The 22,000-nt window shown below is 49.9% G+C and overlaps 2 protein-coding genes and 1 long non-coding RNA gene across 13 annotated transcripts in view; 1 reads left to right on the top strand and 2 right to left on the bottom strand.

Moving 5' to 3' along the window:
* LOC113944809 overlaps window positions 1–825 on the bottom strand; it is a 9,319-nt gene extending 8,494 nt beyond the window's left edge. The window contains exon 1 of the long non-coding RNA XR_003526808.1: window positions 45–825. This is a non-coding gene — a long non-coding RNA (uncharacterized LOC113944809). The remainder of the gene's footprint in view (window positions 1–44) is intronic.
* Window positions 1–8,989, top strand: part of LOC113944804 (acetyl-coenzyme A synthetase 2-like, mitochondrial) — a 14,992-nt gene extending 6,003 nt beyond the window's left edge. The window contains exons 6-16 of one of the 4 annotated variants that reach the window (XR_003526807.1): window positions 2,084–2,231; window positions 2,746–2,883; window positions 3,086–3,178; window positions 3,576–3,688; window positions 4,174–4,300; window positions 4,980–5,107; window positions 5,659–5,722; window positions 6,035–6,156; window positions 6,241–6,502; window positions 8,124–8,287; window positions 8,366–8,989. Coding sequence is in view for 2 of the 4 variants with exons in the window: in XM_027638347.1 (XP_027494148.1) it covers window positions 2,084–2,231; window positions 2,746–2,883; window positions 3,086–3,178; window positions 3,576–3,688; window positions 4,174–4,300; window positions 4,980–5,107; window positions 5,659–5,722; window positions 6,035–6,156; window positions 6,241–6,417 (1,110 nt within the window). In the remaining 2 variants the exon portion in view is untranslated. Of the gene's footprint in view, window positions 1–2,083; window positions 2,232–2,745; window positions 2,884–3,085; window positions 3,179–3,575; window positions 3,689–4,173; window positions 4,301–4,979; window positions 5,115–5,658; window positions 5,723–6,034; window positions 6,157–6,240; window positions 6,864–8,123 lie in introns of those variants that run through there. The other 3 variants (XR_003526806.1, XM_027638347.1, XM_027638348.1) reach the window with 3 other exon arrangements.
* On the bottom strand, window positions 2,988–22,000 carry ABCD4 (ATP binding cassette subfamily D member 4). 8 transcript variants are annotated; one of them, XM_027638360.1, is made up of 19 exons: window positions 21,949–21,996; window positions 21,597–21,724; window positions 21,351–21,478; window positions 20,991–21,130; window positions 18,120–18,236; window positions 17,704–17,829; window positions 16,800–16,850; window positions 14,131–14,204; window positions 13,038–13,159; window positions 12,144–12,235; window positions 11,876–11,965; window positions 11,403–11,611; window positions 11,029–11,120; window positions 10,782–10,818; window positions 9,599–9,660; window positions 9,265–9,317; window positions 8,996–9,072; window positions 7,747–7,862; window positions 6,893–7,581 (listed from the first exon to the last, which is right to left on the bottom strand). In XM_027638360.1, exons 1-19 carry the CDS (start codon window positions 21,957–21,959, stop codon window positions 7,486–7,488), a joined length of 1,821 nt encoding a protein of 606 aa, XP_027494161.1. In that variant the 5' UTR covers window positions 21,960–21,996; the 3' UTR covers window positions 6,893–7,485. The 8 variants fall into 8 exon arrangements, with proteins under 8 accessions (XP_027494162.1, XP_027494161.1, XP_027494158.1 ...); XM_027638357.1 differs by having other exon boundaries at window positions 14,110–14,204; window positions 21,949–21,995; XM_027638358.1 differs by having other exon boundaries at window positions 11,403–11,608; window positions 14,110–14,204; window positions 21,949–21,994.

The raw sequence follows: 22,000 nt of genomic DNA, 5'->3' as shown, positions 1-22,000 counted from the left end.
AAAAACCCAGTAATTGACAAAATAAAGAACTAACAGAATCTCACCCTTCCCTTGAGAAAAGCAGGACAGCCAGATGCAACCCAGCACTCTCCCCTCACACATGGTACACAACAGTCACTGCAGGCCTCAGCCCCAGATAAGCAAGACCGAGACAAGGATCTACCGTTCCCAAACCTCACTGGAAGAAGAGAGAGCGAGGTCTCTCTGACCAGCTTTATTTATACCTCAGTTTATGTAAAGGAATAGCATGGAATACTTCCTTGGTCACTTCTCTAGTTCCTTCCTGGTTACAAGCTGGTCTCCAGGAAGGCCTAGACTGAAACTATCACAACTGTGTGAGGGGGAAGAATCCATTTGCTCCTTAAAAACTGTGGCTTGCTTTTCCTAAGTGTAAGTAGCCTAACTCATGTGGGAGATTGAAGGCAGTGCTTCTGGGAGGGGCACATTTAACAACATCTGTAAAAGCTGGTGAGTGCCCTCATGAAAAAGGGCCTATACCTGAAGAGTGTGGGTCATCTTTGGTAGGAGGAAAGCCTTTAACCATGACACATGCCAAAACCAAACTCTAACCAAGCTGGATAAAAGGACAATGAGCACAGAGATGCATGTGGCCACAACAATGGTTGCAAGGGGTATTCCTATGAAATTTTATGGGGTTCTGTGTACGAGGGAGTTCGTAATTGAACAGTCCCTTAATTTTGGGTCTGGCTCTCCCTGTGCATGACTGCCTTTCCAGCAGTGCCTCAGACCGTGCACCCTGTGACTAAGCAAGCTCAGGGCTGGCTGGGTCTTCTCTGTTAGCTGTGAATGCTGGAGACCATACTTCCCAGGGTGTGTGGAAGCCCTTGATTTTCCTGTGAGCTAAGCTTTGCCCAGCACAATAAGTGACCCACTTGAGACCATCAGAGTAGGTTTGTGAGAGCCAGGGCTGCCATACCAGAATGCAATGCAAGGGGTGAGCAGCACGTGGCCATGTTAGCTCTCAGGAGCACTGGAAATCTGGAAACAGACCTCTCAGTTTGATGGGGCAGACTGCTGCTACCATAACTCACTGCTCTGTTAAAAAAAGACAGATGAAGCAGGGGAAGTTTCCATTATGAGCATTATGGAACACTTGGGGCCCTGGAGTCCCCAGCTGGCAGCCTGCAGCATGGAGCTGCAGGAAGAGACAGGAAAGTCTGAAACCGCACAAGTCAGAGTAGAAAGCAAGAAGTGGTGGGCTACTGGGAGACCAGCCCCTAGGAAGTTTGCCTGGCACTAAGAAAATTAAATGAAGGAGAGTGCTTAAGGAAACTGGATGTGTCGATGCCAATCTGACAGCACTCAGTTCTGCCCTGCACAGGGTAGGCATCCTTCCTTCATATTCTGGCCTTGCAGCCAAGTGTCTCCCAAGGAATAAATGGGGCAGTGGGAAGAAGAGCTTGTTCTGCTTTCCACCTGCCTGCAGGCACAGGACAGCACTCATCCAGCTGAGGTGGAGAGGTTCCAATTTTTGTGGGCAAGTTGGGGTTGCTCTGGGTCAAAGTATCACATGGTCCCTCTGCTTGCTGCCTCAATGCTCCTATGCTGGGCTCCTTGATGAGCTCAGGGTTTCCTGAGTGTTTACTGTCCAGGAGCCCAGAAGTGCCCAGGAGAGATTCATAGAGTTCTCTACCAGTTTGCTCTTGCCTACGACTCCTCTCCTTACATGCAGGCATGTAAGTACAGAGGGACATTCCTTAGCCAGAAGGTTCTGTTTTGATGCTACAGGATACTTGGATCAGCCTCGTCTAGACATCAGCAAAAGGAAGGAAAGGCTGGGGGTTTTTTTGCACTTTTCTCCTTTGGAAAAGTGCAAATTTGGCTGTTCTTTTTTTTTTATTAAGTGTCTATCTCCTTCAACTTCATAAAGCACCTTAATTTTATTTTTTTTCTGATGTTTTCAAAAACTCTGCAGGAAGAAAGAGTCCCTGCAGGGGTGGTAGGAAGATAGAAGGATGCAGTAATGTTAGGGCTGAGAGAGAGTACACTGTTCCCTGTTGTCCCCCTTGCGAGGAAGGCAGGCCCTGGCACTACCCCTCACTGCCTCTCTTCTCTTGTTTAGTACGTGTTCGACTACCAGGACAGGGACATCTTTGGCTGTGTGGCAGACATTGGCTGGATCACGGGGCATACCTATGTGGTCTACGGCCCTCTCTGCAATGGTGGCACCACAGTCCTTTTTGAGAGCACTCCTGTCCATCCTAACCCTGGTGAGTGAGGTGTCTCAGAGGAGCTGGGATATTCCACAGCACCCTGCAACACCTGCAGGCGAGCACTCCTGTCCATCCTAACCCTGGTGAGTGAGGTGTCTCAGGGAAGCTGGGATATTCCACAGCTCCCTGCAACACCTGCAGGCAGCCTGATGCCAGGACACATGCAGCAATGGCTCTGCTGCCTCAGGAGCAGACTGCAGGCTATGCCCAGTAGAGAGCTACCAGGGGAAGAGTCTTTTCTTCTGCTTAGGAAGCCACTGCTGCTTCTCCAGGGGTGGAGCTGTTATTCTCTGCCCCTCCCTGCAGCAGGGAGAGTAGCAGAGCTATGTGATGTGGAGGAAAAGGGCCTGCTGCTGCTCCTGAACAGCTTCAGTCCTTCCCATCATGGGATTAACTTGGCTGAGGGTCCTGACACTGCTAGAGAGCCTTTGTTCTCACCTCTTCTATCTTTATCTTGGTGTTGGGCTGCGAGGACCTGTGTGGGTGCTCACTGGCCCTGTTTCCATTCCAGGCCGCTACTGGGAAACAGTAGAGAGGTTAAGAATTAACCAGTTCTATGGGGCGCCCACTGCCATCCGCCTGCTCCTGCGATACGGTGATGAATGGGTGAAGAAGTATGACCGCTCTTCTCTCAAAGTGCTTGGCTCAGGTAAGTGCAGCAGCGTGGGCTGGAGCAGCAAATCCTTGTGCATCAGATTCTGCCTCTTCCCACAAATGCCAAGAACAGCAGCAACATGAGACCCCAAAGTCAGGACACTACACTATTTGGGGATGGCTTCACAAGCAGGTCATGGGAAGCTGTGTCCTGAACCTGATTTTTCTGCTCTGCTCCCTTGTCTTTCCCCTTGCAGTGGGGGAACCCATCAACAAGGAGGCGTGGGAATGGTACTTCCATGTGGTTGGCGAGACACGATGCCCAGTAGTGGACACATGGTGGCAAACCGGTGAGATGCATATGACTGACTCCTTGTTCCAGCTTCTGCTCTCCCAGGCTTTAGGAGTGATCTGCTGCTTTGTTGGCCAAGTGATAATGGTTGTTACTGACAGTCTTGTATGAGCGAGGCTATAAGGGCCCAGGAGCACCTAAACATGAAAGAGAGAAATGGCCTTTAAAGCTAACCTAGACAAACATGGGGGATTTGATGGCACATCTCGGCAGATTCCTGCTGAACTAAATGAGCACATCATCCATCTGCTAAGAGCCTTCCCCAGCTCTCTGGCAAACCCAGCCACAGCCTGTGCCATGTGCAGTGGGGCCAGGATAAAGGCTGCTAGCCAAACAGTGCTACTTGGCTTTCTTCTTCCCAACTTTGATGAGCATTATGGTTTCTTTTTCTTCAGAAACAGGAGGCATCTGTATCTCACCCCGTCCTTCTAATCCCGGAGCAGAAATCCTTCCAGGCATGGCTATGAGACCCTTTTTTGGGATACGCCCCACCCTCTTAGATGACAAGGTATATTTATAACCTGCAGTCCAGGCACTGGCTCAGCCCACTTTCCACCAGACACTTGCAGAATATACTTGCTGATGGGAGTGGCGAGCTGTAAACATGTCTTTCCTGCTCACCTCTGCTGGACAGCAACCTTCTTACTGGAAAGGGACAAACAGTGAAGCTGTCCTTCCAACTAGTGCAGAAGTTGAACTGTTTTCTAGTTTGCACTGTCCTGACAAGACAGGCTGTGCTTGGGCTCCCTGGCACATCTTTCCAAGGTGAGGTAGCTAGGCAGGAACATCCAGTGTCCCTGGAGGGGCCCTGTATCCCACCATGGTAGGCAGTTTGGGGCTGGGAGAGACTAAGCCTGTCCTGTTGGAGTGGGGAGCAAAGGACTCTCCTCACTGCCTTCCCTGACATTTCCATCACAGGGTTGTTAAAACAGGCAATAACTAAACATCCCAAGTACCCTCAGCCATGGTTACTAAAAAGTAACTATTTTACAGGGAAATGTCCTTCTAGAAAACAACATCTCTGGAGCCCTTTGCATCTCACAAGCCTGGCCAGGTATGGCACGAACCATTTACAATGACCACAAGAGATTTCTGGAAACCTATCTGACTCCTTATCCAGGTAAGGAAAACAGGTGGCAGGGCACTGAAGAGATGTTCGGTTGGGTATGATCGTGTCTGCCTGCTGGCTTTCTGAATGGAGGCAGGACTCAAGAGAGCTGGTACAGCTGCTTTGTTCTTCCATAGATCCTCCTCAGTGCTGAGGCCCTTCATTTCCCCAGGCCTGTTACCACAGCATTGCCCTGGGAATGGGTCTCTCTCACCAACCTTCCCCATTGGATCGCACATTGTCTTAAGGTAGTGGATTTGTCTTTCTGCCCCCAATCCCCTTGAGCACAGACAGACCTCTTGGTGCATCTCTTGCAAATCCTGTCAGCTTCTATCACTCACCCCAAGCAAGCCCCAGAGTGTATGTGTTTTGATGTGAAGCTAAGAGGTGAAGCAGCAAGACCACAGGCACCTGCACTGGAGCAAAGTGTTCCCAGCATGAGGTGATGAGGTAGGCTGGACATTAGCCAGCACACTGCAGAATGAGGGAAGGAGCCTGATGATAGATCAGGCACCAAAAGAGGCAGAAGACTAACAAAGAAGGTAGGCACTTTCACCCTGAGCAGTTGAGGAAGGCACAGAGTACACGAGCCCTGGTGCCAACGGAGAGGAAAACGGGGCAAGGTGAAAACCCAGCTGGTGAGCAGCTCACATGCTCACTGCAACAAGTGACCATGGCATGGTTCTGGCAGGTTTTTTCTTCACTGGGGACGGTGCGTATCGTACCAGGAAGGGCTACTACCAGCTAACAGGACGGCTGGATGACATAATTAACATCAGTGGACACCGGCTGGGCACTGCAGAGGTGGAGGACGTTGTGGTAAGAGGTCTGGGTGGGAGGTAAAGCCATCCAAGGAAACAGCAAAGGCACACTGGTAGTGCTCAGGGAGGTCTCTCTTAAATCCCCCGATGGAAATACGCTGCTGCTATAGCAGCAGGGAACAGTGTTGGACCCACAGCCTGCCTGTGGGAACAGCTTCCCACCCTTTCCTCTCTCATTCTGGCTCTCTACAGCAAGGGAGAGACAAAGCCTGGTAAGGCTGATGCTCTAAGTGGGTGAATCCCAAAGCAGCAGTCAGACATGTTAAGGAGGAGCATCTTTGGGCCAGTGAAGATTGCGGGACCTGGTGGAGCAACCTATAGGCACAGAACAGGGTCTATAAGGTGCAAGCCTAAAGCAACCAGGGGCGGGGTGAAAAGACTTGTGTTTGCAGACCTACTGAGGCAAGAAGGAAAAAGGGCAGAGGCCACTCGAGGCCCTTCCTTATCTCTCTGCATTACGGTGGGCTGCAGCAGCCAAGTCAGCTCAGGGCAGCTCCCAGGTGGCAGCCAGCCTTCTGAAAGCACCAAGCCAAACCTGTTCTCTTCCAGAATCATCATGTGGCAGTGGCAGAGTCTGCTGTCATCGGGTACCCACATGAGATCAAGGGAGAAGGTAAGATGCTTGATTTCCTGCCCCTGAAACATCTCTCCTGGGGCTAAGGGACTGCAGTCAGAAGTGACACTGTGGCTGTGTCCACACCAGACAGCATGTTAGCAGGGATCAGACACAGCCATCACAACTGCACAAGACAGCTAGGCTTTGCATAAGGTGACAGCAGCAGCATCATGGTCAAAAACACTCACAGCTTTGGCTACAGAGCATCCCCAGAGGCTACCAGCAGAGTTCTCTCCTGGCACTAAGTCCAGGCAGGCCCTCAGGAGCATGGTGTACACAGTGTTCAGTAACCTCAGGTCTTTCTGCCAGGAGCCTATGTGTTTGTTGTGCTGAAGAAGGACAGTGGCTACACACAGGAGACTCTTGCTGCTGAGCTACAGGAGCTCATCTCCAAGAAGATCGCTAAGTACGCAGCTCCAGATTACGTTCAGGTAACACATGCAGGCTGCTCCAGTACCCTGGCAGCTTGGCCAACCCCTTTACCTTAGCCTTAATTCTGCTCCTCCCCATCACAGGTCACACACCGGCTGCCCAAGACACGCTCGGGTAAGATTATGCGTCGGGTGCTACGGAAAATCGTGGAGGACAAGGCCAGTGAGCTTGGGGACCTGACCACACTGGATGACCATGAAGCTGTGCAGCAGATCATAGAGGGACACAAGCACCTTGTGGAGGGGCAGAAGAGCTACTAGCTTGGCTCTGCCAGCAGCCACCTCCTCTACCTTCACTCCAAAACTAAGGAAACATCCAGAATTTCCACTAAGCAAGTGGTGGCCAGTAAGTGGTCAGAGACCACACCTCCACTGCATTCTCAGAGTTACCTCTTCACAACACAGAGACCCTCAAAACCCGTCTTCACACACATATATGAGGCAGATGAGAGAACATGTCTCATCACAGGCAGAACAGTAAGGGGAGACAAGCTATGTTTCCTACCCTAAAGGGAGAGGGCCAAAATCCCTCCTTAGGGTTCCTTATGCCTTGCAGTAGCTGTGGAGATAGCAGCAGGGCAGGATTGCTAGTGCTGGATAGGTATATTACTCCTACCCCTGCTGTGCTCTTCAGCCAGTCTAGTCCAGGACCATACAAGCATCTCCTCCAAAGCAAACCCCAGAAAGAAAACATCCAGCAGTCCAGTTAACAAATATTGACTCTTCTCCATAAAAATAGTTTGAAAACAGGCTCCATATTTTAATACAAAAATGTTCCTTTAACATGTAGCTATGTGTCATAAGGAGAGCAGAGACACACCCCTTCTCTGTGCTAGCATTCTCCTCCCCTTACAATGCACCTCCTGGGGAACACAACCCTCAATAGAGCCACAAAGTACAGAAATCTGTTCTGCAGAGCTGTGTATCAAAGACAGAGCTCCCAGAAAGGCACAGAGGGCAGAAAAGGAGGCTGCATCCTAGCCTTGCACCACTGCATCCTGGAAAAAGCAGAGGTTCCTCTGGCCCTTGTTTCTACAAGGCCCATGAGGCAGCATCTTCTCTTTGGGCAGCCTAGCAGCTCACCCCTTTCCCACATGAGAGCCAGGGAGGCAGAAGGAGGCCGGGAGAAGGATAGCATAGCTGTCTGCTCCTGACAGAACCCCACACTATGAGTTCTGACATGCTCTGTGTCCATCAGCAAAATCCAGAATTGGTCTTCCACTGTTTGAATCATATGTTGACAGCTGCTGCCTTGGCAGCTCCATGTCTGCTATTGAGAGCTCTCCCAGATGTGCAGGTTCTGCGTCTGGCCAGACAAGGGCATGTTTTTCAGTGTCCTTCCCCAGCAGGGAGCCGCTTCATCTTCTCGCATCGAGTGAGCTGCCATCTTCCCTCCCCATGAAGTTTCAAAATCCAGCTGTGGAACTATAATTCAATAACACAATGTTGAAGGATGTCTCTACAAGGGCATGTCCTCCCACAGTGACGTACTCCAGCCTTAGTCACTCCCCTCTGCTCACTGGAGACCCTCTCTATCTCCTCTATCTTGCCACCACCAGGGAGGCATGGAATGCTGTCTCCCTGCCTCACCTTTTCCAGGCTGGGTCTGTGTCCCACGCTGATCAGCGTCATGCCCAGCTGAAGGCACAGACGATACAGTTCATGCTCCACCTCTTCTGTCAAGGCACTAGTGGCTTCATCTAGCACTGAAAGAAACGTCGTAAACCTCACAAATCCTCTCCCAGCCAGATATTTCCCCTAGGCAAAAGAGCAGCAACTGCCAAGAACATTTCACTTATTAACTGGAGTTCACCAAGAGCATCTAAAGAAGGCAAGGAGGAAAAGCCTAAGGACTCTGGTATTCCTCTAGCACAGCTAGTGTCAGTCAATTTGGAAAGCTGTCCTTCCCCTCAAGTCCTTGAATCCATCCAAACTGCACTGTTCTCCTCATTCCTCTCCCTCAACAGCTGCCAGCCACTGCCTCATCCCCCCAGTGAGAAAGCCGAGATATGACCTTCTCAAGACAAGCCACGTGCCACAGCACCAAGCTGAGCAGCAGCCAGTGCACTGTTCCAGCACACCACATGTGGAGCTGCTAGGATGGCCTGCAGCACCTTCCTGACTGTTAAGGGTAAATACTACAGATCTGGAGCAGAAAAATTCAATTTATTTTACACCATCTCTACAGTTTTTAGTTTGCAATCCACAGGTTCTTTTTGCCCAGACAGCACCAAGCTGTGATGCAGGCTTCAGGGGAAAGAGAGGTACTTACCTGTGGCTGCCTGCTACTGACACTGGCTGCTCTGTTCACCCACATCCACCCTGGCCCTCATGGCAAGTCCTCCAACAGCCCACCCAGCACAGACTAAGGAATTGGCCCTATCAGCTAATCACAGATGCTTCTGTGATCTCTCAGGACTGTTTCTCACTGGTCCTTGTCTTCTTTTGCCATGTCATGGCTAAATTTCCCATATTGCTTCCACGACCCTACAGATGTTTGTGAGCTTCAGATATGGCAGCTGCCACCACATCCCCAGCATAAAGGCTTCTTTACATAGCAACTGGTGAGCATGCCATTGGACCTGGACGAAGAACATTAATCACTAATTCCCTAAGAAGAGTATGTCTTATGTACAGTTCTTGATTTACCATCCTCCACACAAATAATGAAATGTTTTCACAACTGAATCCTCTGTGCGCTATGCTGCTAAAATAACGGCCAAGGTGAAGCATGCTCCTAGCAAACAAGAGATTTCATGAGCTGTCTCTGTACCAGCTTCTCTTTGCACCAGGGCCCTGCCTTCCCCCCTCCCCTTTTCTTTAGTAGTCAGTCACTCACCCGCATATTTTGGCTGGAGGTAGAAGAGCCGTGCAAATGAGAGTCTCTGCATCTCCCCTGGAGACAGGATGTCATACCTGCAGCAGGGTCAAAATTCAGTACCTCCCACAAGAAACAGAACTTGTTTGCTGAAAATTATATGGCTTCTGATATCAGAGACATCAACAAGCAACTGTCCCTATGTCCCTTGTGCCCCTCGCCATGCTGCTTAGAAGTGTTCCCCACTCAAAGAAATCAGTCAAATTCATGCAGACAGTGAGCTCCCTTACCAGTTCCAGTCCACCTGCTCATCCAGTCCTCCAGCCCTTGCCAGCAAATCAGTCTGCAGAGAGCACAGCAGACTTGTGAACACAGTCACCAACCCTGTCAGCCCATGGCTCTGAGCATAAACACCCCTTTCCTGCTAGTCTCGCTTTCCCCACTTGAGCTGAAGTTGCTCCTTATCCCTCCTCCTCTTCCTGTCCCATAGACAGTCGTGCCCCAGCTACAATGTCCCCACATAAGTCCAGCACACAGTCATGCTGTGCTGCCACAAAAAAATCATCCCTTCTTCCTTCACTGGCAGCACCAGGAAAGAAGGCAGCAGCACTACCAGTGACTCACCAGCCCAGCCAGCTCCAGGAATCGCACAATTCTTTCATCATCTGCAGACCCTGGGGAGAAAGCTGCAAAGCATAAGCAAGGGCAATGTGTGCTGAAGCCACAGCTGCCCAGAGGAGTCGGTGGGGCAGAAGGGAAGGATTTTCTGACATTCAGTGTAGCTGACCTGATCCCTTAATTATACCAGGTCCTGAGCTTTGGCACAGATAGCCTCAAAGACTGACCTTTCCTTAAAAATGTTAACCATGCCTGTGAGCAGCATGCCAGTAGGTAGCGTGGCTCCACAGATACACCTGACATTTGGGTCAGTCCATGGCCACAGATGGACACAGCCAGAACACAAGGATCCAGGCTTCAATTGCCAAGGCCCTGCCTACCAGTTTTGCCCTTATAGCTGAGACTGCACACTGTGGGTGGTGGAGTCAGGGAAACAGGGCTCAGGTAATAGCTGGCAAAAGGACGCTATGTGGGATGAGAAAAACCTCAGGGTGAATCAGCTGTGGAGCAGAACATACATTTGAGCTGGTACAGTCAGCATCTATGGAACCTGAGTAGAAGGGCTGTGCATCTGCCATGGACCTCTATGAAGCTGCTGAACAGCCTCAACAGTAGCTGATGGCTGTAGCTACTCTCAGCAAGATTGTGACTCCCAAGTGTTTGAAAGCAGCAGATAACACTGCTGGACATCTCCAAGCTACGCAGACCTCATGTGGTCTGACTTGGGAAGAGGGTAGGGAAGAAAAAAGGATCTATGTATTCTGACCTCAAGAGAATGCAAAGCCCTGGGATATCATTTGAGAAAGAGAAACAGTGAAAGATGGAGGTGAATGGAAAATGAGACGAAGACAAACATGGCTTGCCCAAAGTCAGACTGTGCCAGACAGATCAGATGTATCCCAACAGCAACATGTCTAGCACACCAGGTAGAGAGAGCATGGCCAGCTTGTTCTCATTGTACTAAGAGAGTAAATTCTTATCAAGTGAATATGTTCCCTCCCAGAAGGGAGGGTACACAGAGCTGACCTTAACGTACACTAACGTAAATCTTATAGGGAAAAGCAAAGCAACAAAAGCAAAACAGATGAGTCTTCTTGATGGGCCATGGCAGGGGAGAAGCTACACTGAGTACAGGACAGTGAGCCGACACCACAGGGTTGGTTAATTGCTCTAATGAATTTCCACATACCTGAAACTGGATAGATCTCCTTCAGGGGATAGATCACCTGTTTAACAGAGCAAAAGAAACCATGTTGAGGGAGCTGGACGCAGTCCTTCAGATATGCAAAGGGGGTGGAATGAACTCAGGCACGAGGGAAAGAGCAGCCACAGGCATCCTCCCTCTTGCAGGCCTATCTGCACCATATAGGTTCACAGGGCATGACCACAGCTGGGAGCAGAGCTGAGGCCAGAGTAGAGACAGTCTCTGGGCTCACCTGCTCACGCAGGCTTCCGTCAGTGAAGAAGGGCCGCTGTGGTAGGAATACCACTCCCCGGGGGCCAAAGCAGGTCAGCATCTTGATGCTCCCTGCACAGAGACACACTCAGTCAAGCCTGCAATACCAGCAACTCCCCACTGCCCCCTGTGTAGTCCTGTCCCATGAAGTAGCCAACAAATCCCCACAAAAGTGTGTTTGCAACACAGGACAAAGCAATGAGAGCCACAGAATGTGACAGACGGCTGGCTCCAATCGGTGGATCAGTGACACATTCACCATCACAAGGTGGCACTGGCCTCACAAGACCGCCTTCCAAACTCAGAGCAGCCTTGGTTGAGAAAGAGAAGGCTGCAGCATGTAGCAGTCCTTACCCTGCGTGCTCTCCCAGAGTCCTCCAAGGACCCTCAGGAGAGATGTCTTCCCTGTACCAGTGTTTCCCACAATCATCACACTGTTTCCTTGTGAGATCCTGAGGCTCAAGTCCTTGATGAGCAGCTTGCCAGAGGATGGCACCGAAAGTGTCACTTGGTCCAGAAGGAAAGCTGTGTCCCTTGGCACTGAGTCCTCCCCAAAATGGCTGCTGGGCCACCACCAAGACAAAGGAGGAGAGATCTGGGGGTAAGTGACCACACTGAGATTGTCAAAAATCAGACACCTTAGACCTCCTGTGTCTCTGTGACAGTAGCCTTGCCCCGCACACCCCAGGAACAACAAATCACAGTGAGCACTGCCTGCTCCAACCGTGTGCAACAGATTCTGATACCAGGGGCCACCTCCATCCCACGGTAGCCTCACACTCTGGCACGTAAGCTGTAAGTCAGCCAGTTGCTGAGAGGAGACTCACCCGTCCAAATCCCAGCTTGTTTTGGCTTCCGAGTAGTTACCATTTTTTTTTCTGCCAAGGCTCAGCAAGGTCTCCTGCAGTTCACCAATCCTAGACAAACAAGAGGTTGCATGAATGCTATGGACAACTCCAGCAGCCTCCTCACAATATCCAAACGTGCTCATGTTTGCACACAAGCAATTTTTTCTCATTTTTTTAGCACAGACATGGGCAGAGTCTTGTCCTGCACTTCCCTTTCTCCCAGAGATGTGCTGACAGAGAAGCTCACCTGTGTGTGTAGCCAGCTACATCGGTCACAGTGCTGGAGAGATCTATGAGCTGGCTGAAGCAGCCAATGAGGTAGATGGAAACAAAAGCATTCTGGGGAGAAATCACATGCCAGAGTAAGGGTCAGTGCTGAGCTGGGGTGCTGTCTCTTACTTCAAGACTGCAAGGAGGCAGCCAAGGAGTCCTCATATTTGGCCATGTCAGCTGACTTTGCAAGATCAATGAGAGGCTGTGAAGTCACGCATGGTGGTGGGAGTGAAGGAGAAGATGACCACAGTTGAAAGGAACAGGGCTTCCTTGCTCAGTGCAGCAGTTCTTGCCAGGTGGACACATGTCCTGCCACCCAGGGATGGTATTTGCAGAGTGCCTGCTGGCCAGCCCAGGGTCCAGCACACTTGCCCTAAGTCACGCAGATCCATGCCACCAGCACCGTATATGGCTCAGAAGAGGGTGTTTCAGCCAGTAGTGTTCACTTAGCTATTTTTAGCTCTGCATTCTCTGTCAGAAGCCAGTTTTGAGTATCTGGTAAAGAGTCAGGTCAGGAAGGCAAATGCAAGCCAGGTCAGCCTCGCTGGTGGCTGTGGTCACCACGGGCAGACCTGCAGCACTGAGCACAATCCCCCCACACTGCTGAAAGCCAGAGACTTTCTGATCTTGCTATTTTTTAGACACTCAGGTCTGAGCCAGTAAACACTTATGTAGATGTGACCTTGACAGGTTAATCATATACCAGCTGGCTACAAGCTCCTATTTCCATGACACCATGGCTAGGGACAGTCTAACCTGAAGGTCAAGTGATACATGACTATCCAGCCCCAGGGCCACCAGCCCCATATGAAACCTCCATCCTGAGTGCCTGCTCACCATCCACAATGGGATATAACCCTTAACTCACCTTGCTGACGAGGGCACTGAGCTCTGTTGGACTCAGGTCACTGTAGACCCCAGAAAAAATGGGAATGGCAATGACCACGTAGCTCAGGATGCTACCCAGATAGTCAAAGGTGTTGATCCCAACTGGGCAGAAACACATTGAGAGAAGATAAAGAGTTAGAGTAGGAACTTCTGTCCCAGCCAGGCTCAAATGTGGTCCATGAGCCCAGCCAGAGGAATACGCATGTTTTTGTCTCAGCCCTTTATGATGCACCAGAGCAGAAGAACTCATTTCACAGGACGGCACAAGCACTAGGGTGAAAATTCATTTGCCAAGCAAAGAGCACTTTGGGGCAGACTCCTGAACAGAGAAACCTCCTGAACAGACATACAGCTCAGGAACCACTATGGGGCAAAAGTCACTTTGCCTGCTTGTTTCTATGTTTCAGGGTCAGGCTGACTCACAGTAAACAGGAGGGATTGCAAAAAGGAAGCTCTGGGTTGAGATGGTTTTCCATGAAGTGTATCTTGGAGCACACAACAGGCAGAAAGACTTAAGACCCCAAATTCCCACAGACACCTCTGTTCAGGGCTCTCCCTCCCACACATTGCTCAGAAGCTCACTATGCTTCTGAGATGAGGAAGAGCTGTCTTTATAGTGGTCATTTAAAGCCAAAACCTGGACTCATTGACAATAGGAGAAGGGAGATTTTCAGAGGACAACTATGCTTAAGGGACATGCTCTATAGGAAAGAAGTTTCCACAGCTTCCAACCACATACACCATCTTCTCCTTCCCCAAAGCTTAAGCCTTTCCCTCTTTTCCTGGCCTTTGAACACCTGCCCCCCAGAAAGCCAGATTCCTGGGTTCTCCACAGCTCTGCCTCTTTATGAGGCTTTTACACAATAGGATTCCCATTTAGGACTCCAGGAGACACCCTCTATTCACCCTCAGGGCTTTCATGAACCAGCAAGAGGCAGGAGAGGAAAACACAGCACCCACCCAAGTGCTCTACCAGTAGAGTTCCTGTGCCTGTGGACCACCACAATGGAGCTAGCACACACCCCACTTCACCCCTCAAACTGCCCACTCACTGTATAGCCACAGCTCCTTGCCTATCAGCTCTCTCTGGGTCTGCAGCAGGCTCTGCAGCCTCCGGTCCGTGCGCATGTGCTCCACTCGCCCAGCCCTGTAAAATAAGATTGCAACAGACATCCCAGGACCCATGGGCTTTAAAACGGATGCTTGGAACAAGTCTGGCACCTTAACTTCCAAGTAACAAGCTCTTCATTGAGCAGGAACTGAACAGCCAAGAGCACCTTCCTGAAGAGCATCATCAAGAAACTGGCTGAAACAAGCAGTCTTGCAAATCTCTCCCAGAGCCTGTGGATGCTGCTATTGCAAACAGGAGGAGGGTCACTGTCTGCAAGGCCCCAGCCCGGAGCAATGCACACCCCAGGTTAAACACATTTCCCAAGCAGAGCCTGGGTGGAAGACTGGGATGGAACCGCTACACAGCTAGAGCCATAAAGGAGAGGGCAGAGGGGAGTCCAGGAGGTGATAATAAGCCCACACAGCCTACATGGCCAGCAGCCCCAGGTCACCTCTTCCTATTTCCCACTTCACAGGAGTGGGTCAAAGACAAGTTCTGAGCAATGCAGCTGGCAGTGGGGGTGACCCCAGCCCCACAACTCCCCCTTTCCAGGGCTATCTCCATCAGGTCACCCACCAGTCAATTTTGCAGTGATGCTCCCATGGCCAGGCTGAGCCAGTAGCAAGGAGACATCTCAGCCCTAAACCACCACCTTCAGCAAGTGCGGCAGCTCCTTCTGCTGTTTTGCAAGGCCTGGGCTGCCCTCAGGTGGCAAAATGCAGAGAGCTCCACATCTCACTCCAGAGATATAGCCACGGCAGATATTGCCCCTGACATCTAACACAGGCCTGTGCTCAGTACATACCCACACTCCCATCACAGTCCATGCAAGAGAAGGGCCTGACTAGATAAGGCCAGAAGTTGCACAAAAACATCTAAATTAAGATTTTTTAAGTCTCATTTCTGAAGATTCTCAGCTCTTAGAAAAAGACATTCTCTTTCTCAAAAATGCATCTGGCTAGAATTCAATTTGGCTTTATTGTCCTACAACCCAGTTCGGGTAACTACTGAACTACTGACAGCAATCTTTGCTGTCCATGTATTCAGAGAGGACAAAACCTTGGACACAAGGAGTTAAAGGCAAGCAAGGCACCAAGGACCAGAGCTATTATTTCTGTTGTAGAGGAAGAGAGATTCCTGTATTGGTTTCCTCTTTTCCTTCCACTCACTTCACTTTTAAAGCAAGTTTGCCAAAGGCTTAGAAACAAAAAAAGTAAAAAAGCAACAGTCTCAGCTTTTGTTTCTTCCTTTACCAAAACAGTGGTCAGGCAGGTGCAAGAGGACAAGGTTTAACAGCTAGAGAAGTTGAGCAGTCAAAACCAGCCACTTGTTTCATGCTCATCCTCTTGCAGGACTCTAAGAATGCAACCTTTTAAAAAATTCCTTTATTTTTAATTAAGATGAATACCATGAAAATGCCTGGTTTTGTGCATTTCAATTTAATTCTAGTTTCTCACAAAGTCAACCTTTCCTACTAACAGATTGTATTGAAGTAGGACACTGTTTTCTGGTATAATTCACTTTCCATTTTCTACTTAGTAACAGAATAAAACAATCCAAAATTGTGAGAAAAAGTACTGCAGCTTAAATAAGGGTATGCAATTAGAGCATCTTCTCCGTTACAAAAAATTCTAATCAACCAGTAGGAATCAACCAGTCCACAAAGAGATAACTCAGACTTGCCAATGCAAACCAAGATTGATTTCAGTTATTTAAATCAGTTTCATACCTGTCAATACAAATCTTTATGAAAGCAGTGATTTTGAATCAAACCACTTTGGAGACAGCACTACAACACTTGAAATGCCCAGTCATTACAGCAGGAAGGAGACAAATATAGATCACAGGCAGGGAAGACCAGAGAGATGACAGCTGCTACTTGCTTAAATTCCTGGAAGAAGTGCAATTTCACAACACACAGGGCAAGGGCAGACTTGTGACAAGAGAGAAGCAACAACCTCCTGCCACCCCAAAACAAGCTACAGGAAAATCACGGCTCTTTTCCTGGGTTCTCGACATTTCTGTGAACAAAGCAGCAGTTCAGCAGACTTCAGGGCATCACTAAGCAAGGAGGTGCTGCTGGGCTTCCAGTTGTGTGCTCAGCTCTGGGGCAAATGGCACTGAGCAAATTCAGAGCAGCAGTACAGCACAGGGAGGGTCAGAGCACAGACTGACCAAGAGGAGCAAGCAGAGGTAAGCTGGCCAGGCAGCAGCTAGCACACCCACAGAAGCAATGCAGGTTAGCAACAGCAGGATGTTAGCAACATGTAACAAGTTCCCAGAGGAACAAGATGCGATAAGACCTCGATCAATCTTCCAGGTAAGGACCTGGCAAAACATCAGCAGTTGTCTCTAAGTCAGCACCAAATCTGTATCTGGCCTCTAGGGATGTCAGAATGGAGGCAGAAGGAAAATAACTGTCTCCAGTTTTTGTGGATTATTTCTGCAAATGATGCACAGAATGCAAAGAACACCATGTCAGGGCTGTATGACGCTACAGTGGAAAGGAGGGGACAGAAAGCTCTGGCTGCAGCAACAGGACTTGGGATCCTGTGGGACACATAAATACAACAAAGATGCCCTGAACTGAGATGATCCTTATGAGGATATAAAGAAATGAACACTACTAACCTGTAGAAAGCAGCTGGTTCTGCATTGACACGAATCTGCATGTGCTTGAACCTGGATAACCAAGAAAAACATCATAATGGTAAACAAATACTCAGTGAATTATGTAGCCAAACCCCCTGCTAGAGGAAACTCATCTTACATCTGTCAGAGCACTGATCTGAGGCAGTTCCTGACAGAAGCACTCAACAGGCTCAAAAAGGCACCAGAGACCAAGGCTTAGCACATGGTGACATCATTCTGGACCAGCTCAATGGTGCATTTGTTTGGTATCCTGCTCTCTGCTCACAACTTCTTAGCCCTTGGTCCTCCTGTTCGCTGCTAGTCCAGCATCTTGACCATACAGAATCACCACAACTAACTGCCCTGGTCTAGGTTCCCTGTGCCACACCAGTTTCTGCTGCTGTCCTTGAATACCCTGAGCCCTGGGGAAAGCTGCAAAGCCCCTGCCACAAACCCAGTCAACCCTGCAAAGAAAAGGGGAGTAGGTGAGTTACAGAGCATATGGAAAGACTGTGATGTTTTGGGAACTTAATGAAAGTGGTGGTGAAGCAAAAACCTGATTTCTGTCAGCAGATGCAGTTCGCTGAACTTGCATCTGCACCCAGTGAAGCTGCACATGCAGTTTTCTTCAACACACCCATAGCAGAGGCATCAGCAATGACCAGGCAAACAGCCTGAAGACTGAGCTGGGAGACTGAACCAAGGGCACTGCCTGCCATGACAAAGGGCAGTGTCCATCAGTACACGGACTTTGGAGCATGATTGCACAGGTAGGTTTCTCTGAGTGGGGGGAAAGTCACAGACAAGAGAAGCAGCTGCACACATAGCACTGAATGGGGACAAAAATGTAGCTTTCACAGGAGCTGCCAAGAAACAGTGAAAACACTGCTCAGCTGCGACTCACCTGAAATCGCCCTCCAGTTTTTCCTGCTGCACAAGTTTAGACACAATTGGGCTCATCAATAGTTTGTTTGCAATCGTCCCAATGACAAAATATCCAAAGATGCTCACCGGGCCTAGCCAGCCTGTGCTACAGAGAAGGAGAAAGAGAGGTCAGCTAACAATCCAAGCAAAAGGACATTCCTGCATCATTGGTCTCAAGAAATCAGAGACCTCAGCCTTGACCTCTCTTGGCTTTCACAGACGTTTGGGAGCCAACACTGCACACCCCAGTATCCCTAAGGCAGAATTCCCATTGGAGTACAGAGACCACTCACCTGTGTGTACAAACGTCCATCTGGGGAGTTGTAACATGGGTGCCAGGCTTCAAAAAAGAGCATAGGATAGAGACATGAAAGTATGGCCAGGATGCATCCTTACCTGTGAAAGCACTGGTGTGTGTAGTAGGCCAGCGTGAAAGGTGAGATGACAAGCTTGCTGGCCATGGAGCTGAGCTGCCTGCAGAACCTCTCCACATCCTGGCTGATGCGCTGGTCCCTGCTCAACACAAAGAGCCATGGACACTGTTAAAGCCTAGATTCAAGAACCAGTACTAAACCCCTAAAAGGGAACAAGCCAGACTGTTTCACTGTGGGAACTTAGGACAGGGTGAGGTGAACAACCCTGCCTGGGAGGGACCTGCAGCTGTGACTTCTGCTCCCCCATAGAAGACCATTTCCATGGCCCAGCAGGACCAAACTAAGAGGGCCTCCCTGTCACCCAGGAAGAACAGCTCTTGCTGTTACTCTCACCCTGTTCCTTGTATTAATCCTTTGTTTCACTTTCAACAACATTGCTCAACTCTGTGCTAAAGGTCTCTGCATTCTTGTCCTTTACTCCTCTCCTGGAACAACCCCCAAACTACAAAACACTGCTGACTCTCCCCCAGACCTTCAGTACTGGTCCTGCATCTCAGGCATCAGAGCCATCAGGACTGGCTACGGCACAGGCCAGGCCTTTGTCAACTGTTGCATATTTGCAAACACTTCCATCAAAGCCACACTTCCACAGTAGCTGGTCCTTTTACTGCAAGGAAGAAAGTGCTTCCACTTGCCCTAGCTCCCAAGAGCAGGCAGCAGTACACCAACTCTTCTCACCTCATTGGCAGCAGGCACACGGGTGACAGACCTTCGAGTCCCACCTATCGCACTGCTGAGTAGGAGTTGCACTTGGGGTAACTAGAAGAATTTCAACATATTTACTCCCTCAGCACCTCATCTGCCCAGAGTACACAGACAAGGACTTCAGCCTGCTGTGCTATGCCCAAGTGGAAAGAACATGACTGTGAACGTTGGAGACCAGAATAAAGAGCAAGGCTGGACCCCTGGTTATTCTCAGTGCAGATACAACTACAATGACTTTCATCTCAAATCTTTTGCAGCCCTGGAACAGCAGTGGATGTAGGTTTGGGGCAGCTCTCACTGTGACTGACCTTACAGTCATAATTTTTTCTTTCTCCTCAGACTGCAATTGTTCCCATAAAGTTGTAATTTAAGCTGTTCTACAGACTCATGGGAGGCTATTGCTTTTTACGAGCTATTAAGCAACATGTAATGAAAACACATAAACATCAATTCAAATGCCCTGTTAGGTGCTGCAAGTGTTTGTATGTCACTTAGAACGCACTCTTCATTCCTTTGAGATGGATGACTCCAGGCATCTAACACTCAGCTTGGTTTGCACTGCATAATGGGAGGTCTCTTCATCCCTCTAGTTCATTCTCTCTAAGGTGCAGAGAAAAAATTCTCATCAAGAAATTGCAAGCTGAGAGAATTTTTCCAGTGACACCAAAAAGACACTTAACAATAAGACTGGATGTTGGAGCAGAAGCAAGGTGTTAATGAGAAATACTCTGTAGTAATCTCACACATTTGGTCTGCTAAGGTCAAGAGAGCTGGCTCTATTGCTGCAGAGCAGAGTGACCCAGTTATCTCCTGCATTTCACTGCACAGTGTGAACACATTCCCTGGTTAAAAATAAACCTGAGCAGAATAATCATGTAGTGAGGGGCCTCTGTCCTCCACTTCCCCTCCACCTCCAAGGAAAAAGACAGGTATGCAGGCTATGGTCAATGCACTACACTCCCTGGGAAGCAATGCATGCCTTGGTGCATGGATTTTTAACCTCTCCTTGCAACTCCACTACCACTGCAAAACACCATCAGAAATGAACAGCAAAGCCTGGAATCTCAAAACACCTGTTTGTAAAACATTATCCTTTGATTTCTTGTTTTTCAGCAAGTATTTAATAATAACTTCTTTAAATTCCGGAGGGGGGAAAAAAGCCTCTACCTTGAGATTGCCCCAGTTGGTTAGAGCATGGTGCTAATAACACCATGGGTTCGATTCCTGCATGAGCCATTCACTTAAGAGTTGAACTCAATGATCCTTGTGCGTCCCTTCTACCTCAGAATATTCTGTGATTCTGTGACTTCTCACATGATGTCTCACGTAGGATCTTTAACTCTTCAAACCGTATAACTACAACAGCAGTGCCCTGTGTGCAAGGACAGGCTGAAAGGCCAAGGTCCACACGCAGTTATGAGGAAGGGAGGTGTTCGACCTTTGCTGCACAGGCCAGGAAGATCAGCAGCTCTGCAGTAAGCAGGACAGCGCACCAAGCAAATTGGAGAGGGACTTCGGTTGGGGTGGGCTGGGATAAGCAGGGAGGGACTGAATGCTCCTCCTCTCATATTTCGAGTCACTCCTGACATTTCCTTCCTAGGAACAGGAAAAGGGAAATGCAGCCCTCATACAGTGCAAAACAAAGCCCTTCCTGGACATTACTCCCAAGGGTTATCAAAACCACTACAACCCCAACTGAACAGAACTGTGTTCAGCTGCAGACTCTGGTGGTTGAAGTTCAAACAGAACAGGGACTGTCCTGAAGCACTGGCTGTGTGAAGGTAAGAAAGGCACTGCTCTCTGACTTCAGCCAGGCCCTTTGTAACATCACACTGCGTGCTAAGGGTTGAGTTTGCAGACAGCATGTTTTATACTAGAAGTAGGTGCCTGTTCTGATTGATATCCATATTCCTTGCAACTGAAACATCCTACCCCTAAAACCATCATGACCAGCAGTCACAGGAGTTCCCAGCAACAGGTACCACCAGAGCAGAAGAGGGTATTTGCGCCTAAAAGGTAAAAGCTTCTAGGGCTCAAGCCCCTAGCCAGAGACACAGAGAAGCCAGGAAAAGGTGCACAGCAGTCCAGAAGCCAAGCAAGATACTGAAAAAAGCCGCAGGCAGCCTACGGATTATCGATGTCCTCACGCAGCACATGCAGGCTGTAGTAGACCTGGCCTTGGAAGTAGCAGCTGTGGAGGTATTCAGTGAGGGATTTCCTCCAGTTCACGTACATCATGTTGCAGATAAACTGGTCGAAGCTTTTTAGCTGGAATGAGGGCAAAGAGAAAGACAGGAAGATGCAAGTGAGAATAACAAGCATTTCCCAAAATGAAATAAAAACTAGCAGTTTCTACTAGTGATCCATCTCACACATAGCTACCTAGCTGGACATGGGCAGACTTAGATCCTCTGTGACCAGAATCATGACGGGAGCCAAGGGCAACTTTCCCTTCCTCTCCCAAGACATTTTGAGCCTCTGGTCTTACCGTGGAGTTCACTATGATCAGAGTCACGGCAACGGCAGTCAGTGTTTTGAACCCGGAGAAATCTTTGTTCCCTAGGACCTCATAGTACTGGCTGGGGATGACGCCGACCTGGTAAATAACCAGCTGCTCTGGAGGAGGGAGGTGAGTACAGGAAGAAATTGAAGGACAGCGTTGACAAGGCCAAGCAGGGGAGCACGGGGAGCAGCCGTGGGATGCCGCCCCCCCATCCCCACCACCCCGGCTCACCCAGCAAGGCGACACCGAGCAGAGTCAGGAACATGAGGGCGCTCGCGGAGGGCCACCCGGGGAAGAGCACGGCCAGCAGCCGCAGGAACCGCCGCAGGAACAGCCCGTCCAGCCGGGGGACAGCCCTGCAACGGAGGGACACGCGGGGGCCGGCAGTGAGCTCGGGGGTTCCCACCCCACTCCACCTCCCCTCCGCCGCGTCCCGCCCTGGCCGCGGAGGGGCCCCCAGCCCGGCCTGTCCGGTCCCTCCTCACCGGCCGCCGGTCCTGGCGCCCCCCCGCGCTGACGCTGCCTCCCGCCATCGGACCCGCCGGACCGTCCGGGAGAGCACCGCCCCCGCGGGCGCTACACGGGAATATCCATCACCTCTCCTCGCCCGGCATCAGCCCCCCGCGCCCTTCCGC

The sequence above is a fragment of the Corapipo altera genome, unplaced genomic scaffold (assembly GCF_003945725.1).
Source record: "Corapipo altera isolate COAL_440 unplaced genomic scaffold, ASM394572v1 23, whole genome shotgun sequence".
Taxonomy (NCBI): Eukaryota; Metazoa; Chordata; class Aves; order Passeriformes; family Pipridae; genus Corapipo; species Corapipo altera.
Note: the sequence above shows the minus strand (reverse complement) of the source record. Positions and strands in the feature narration are given on the sequence as shown.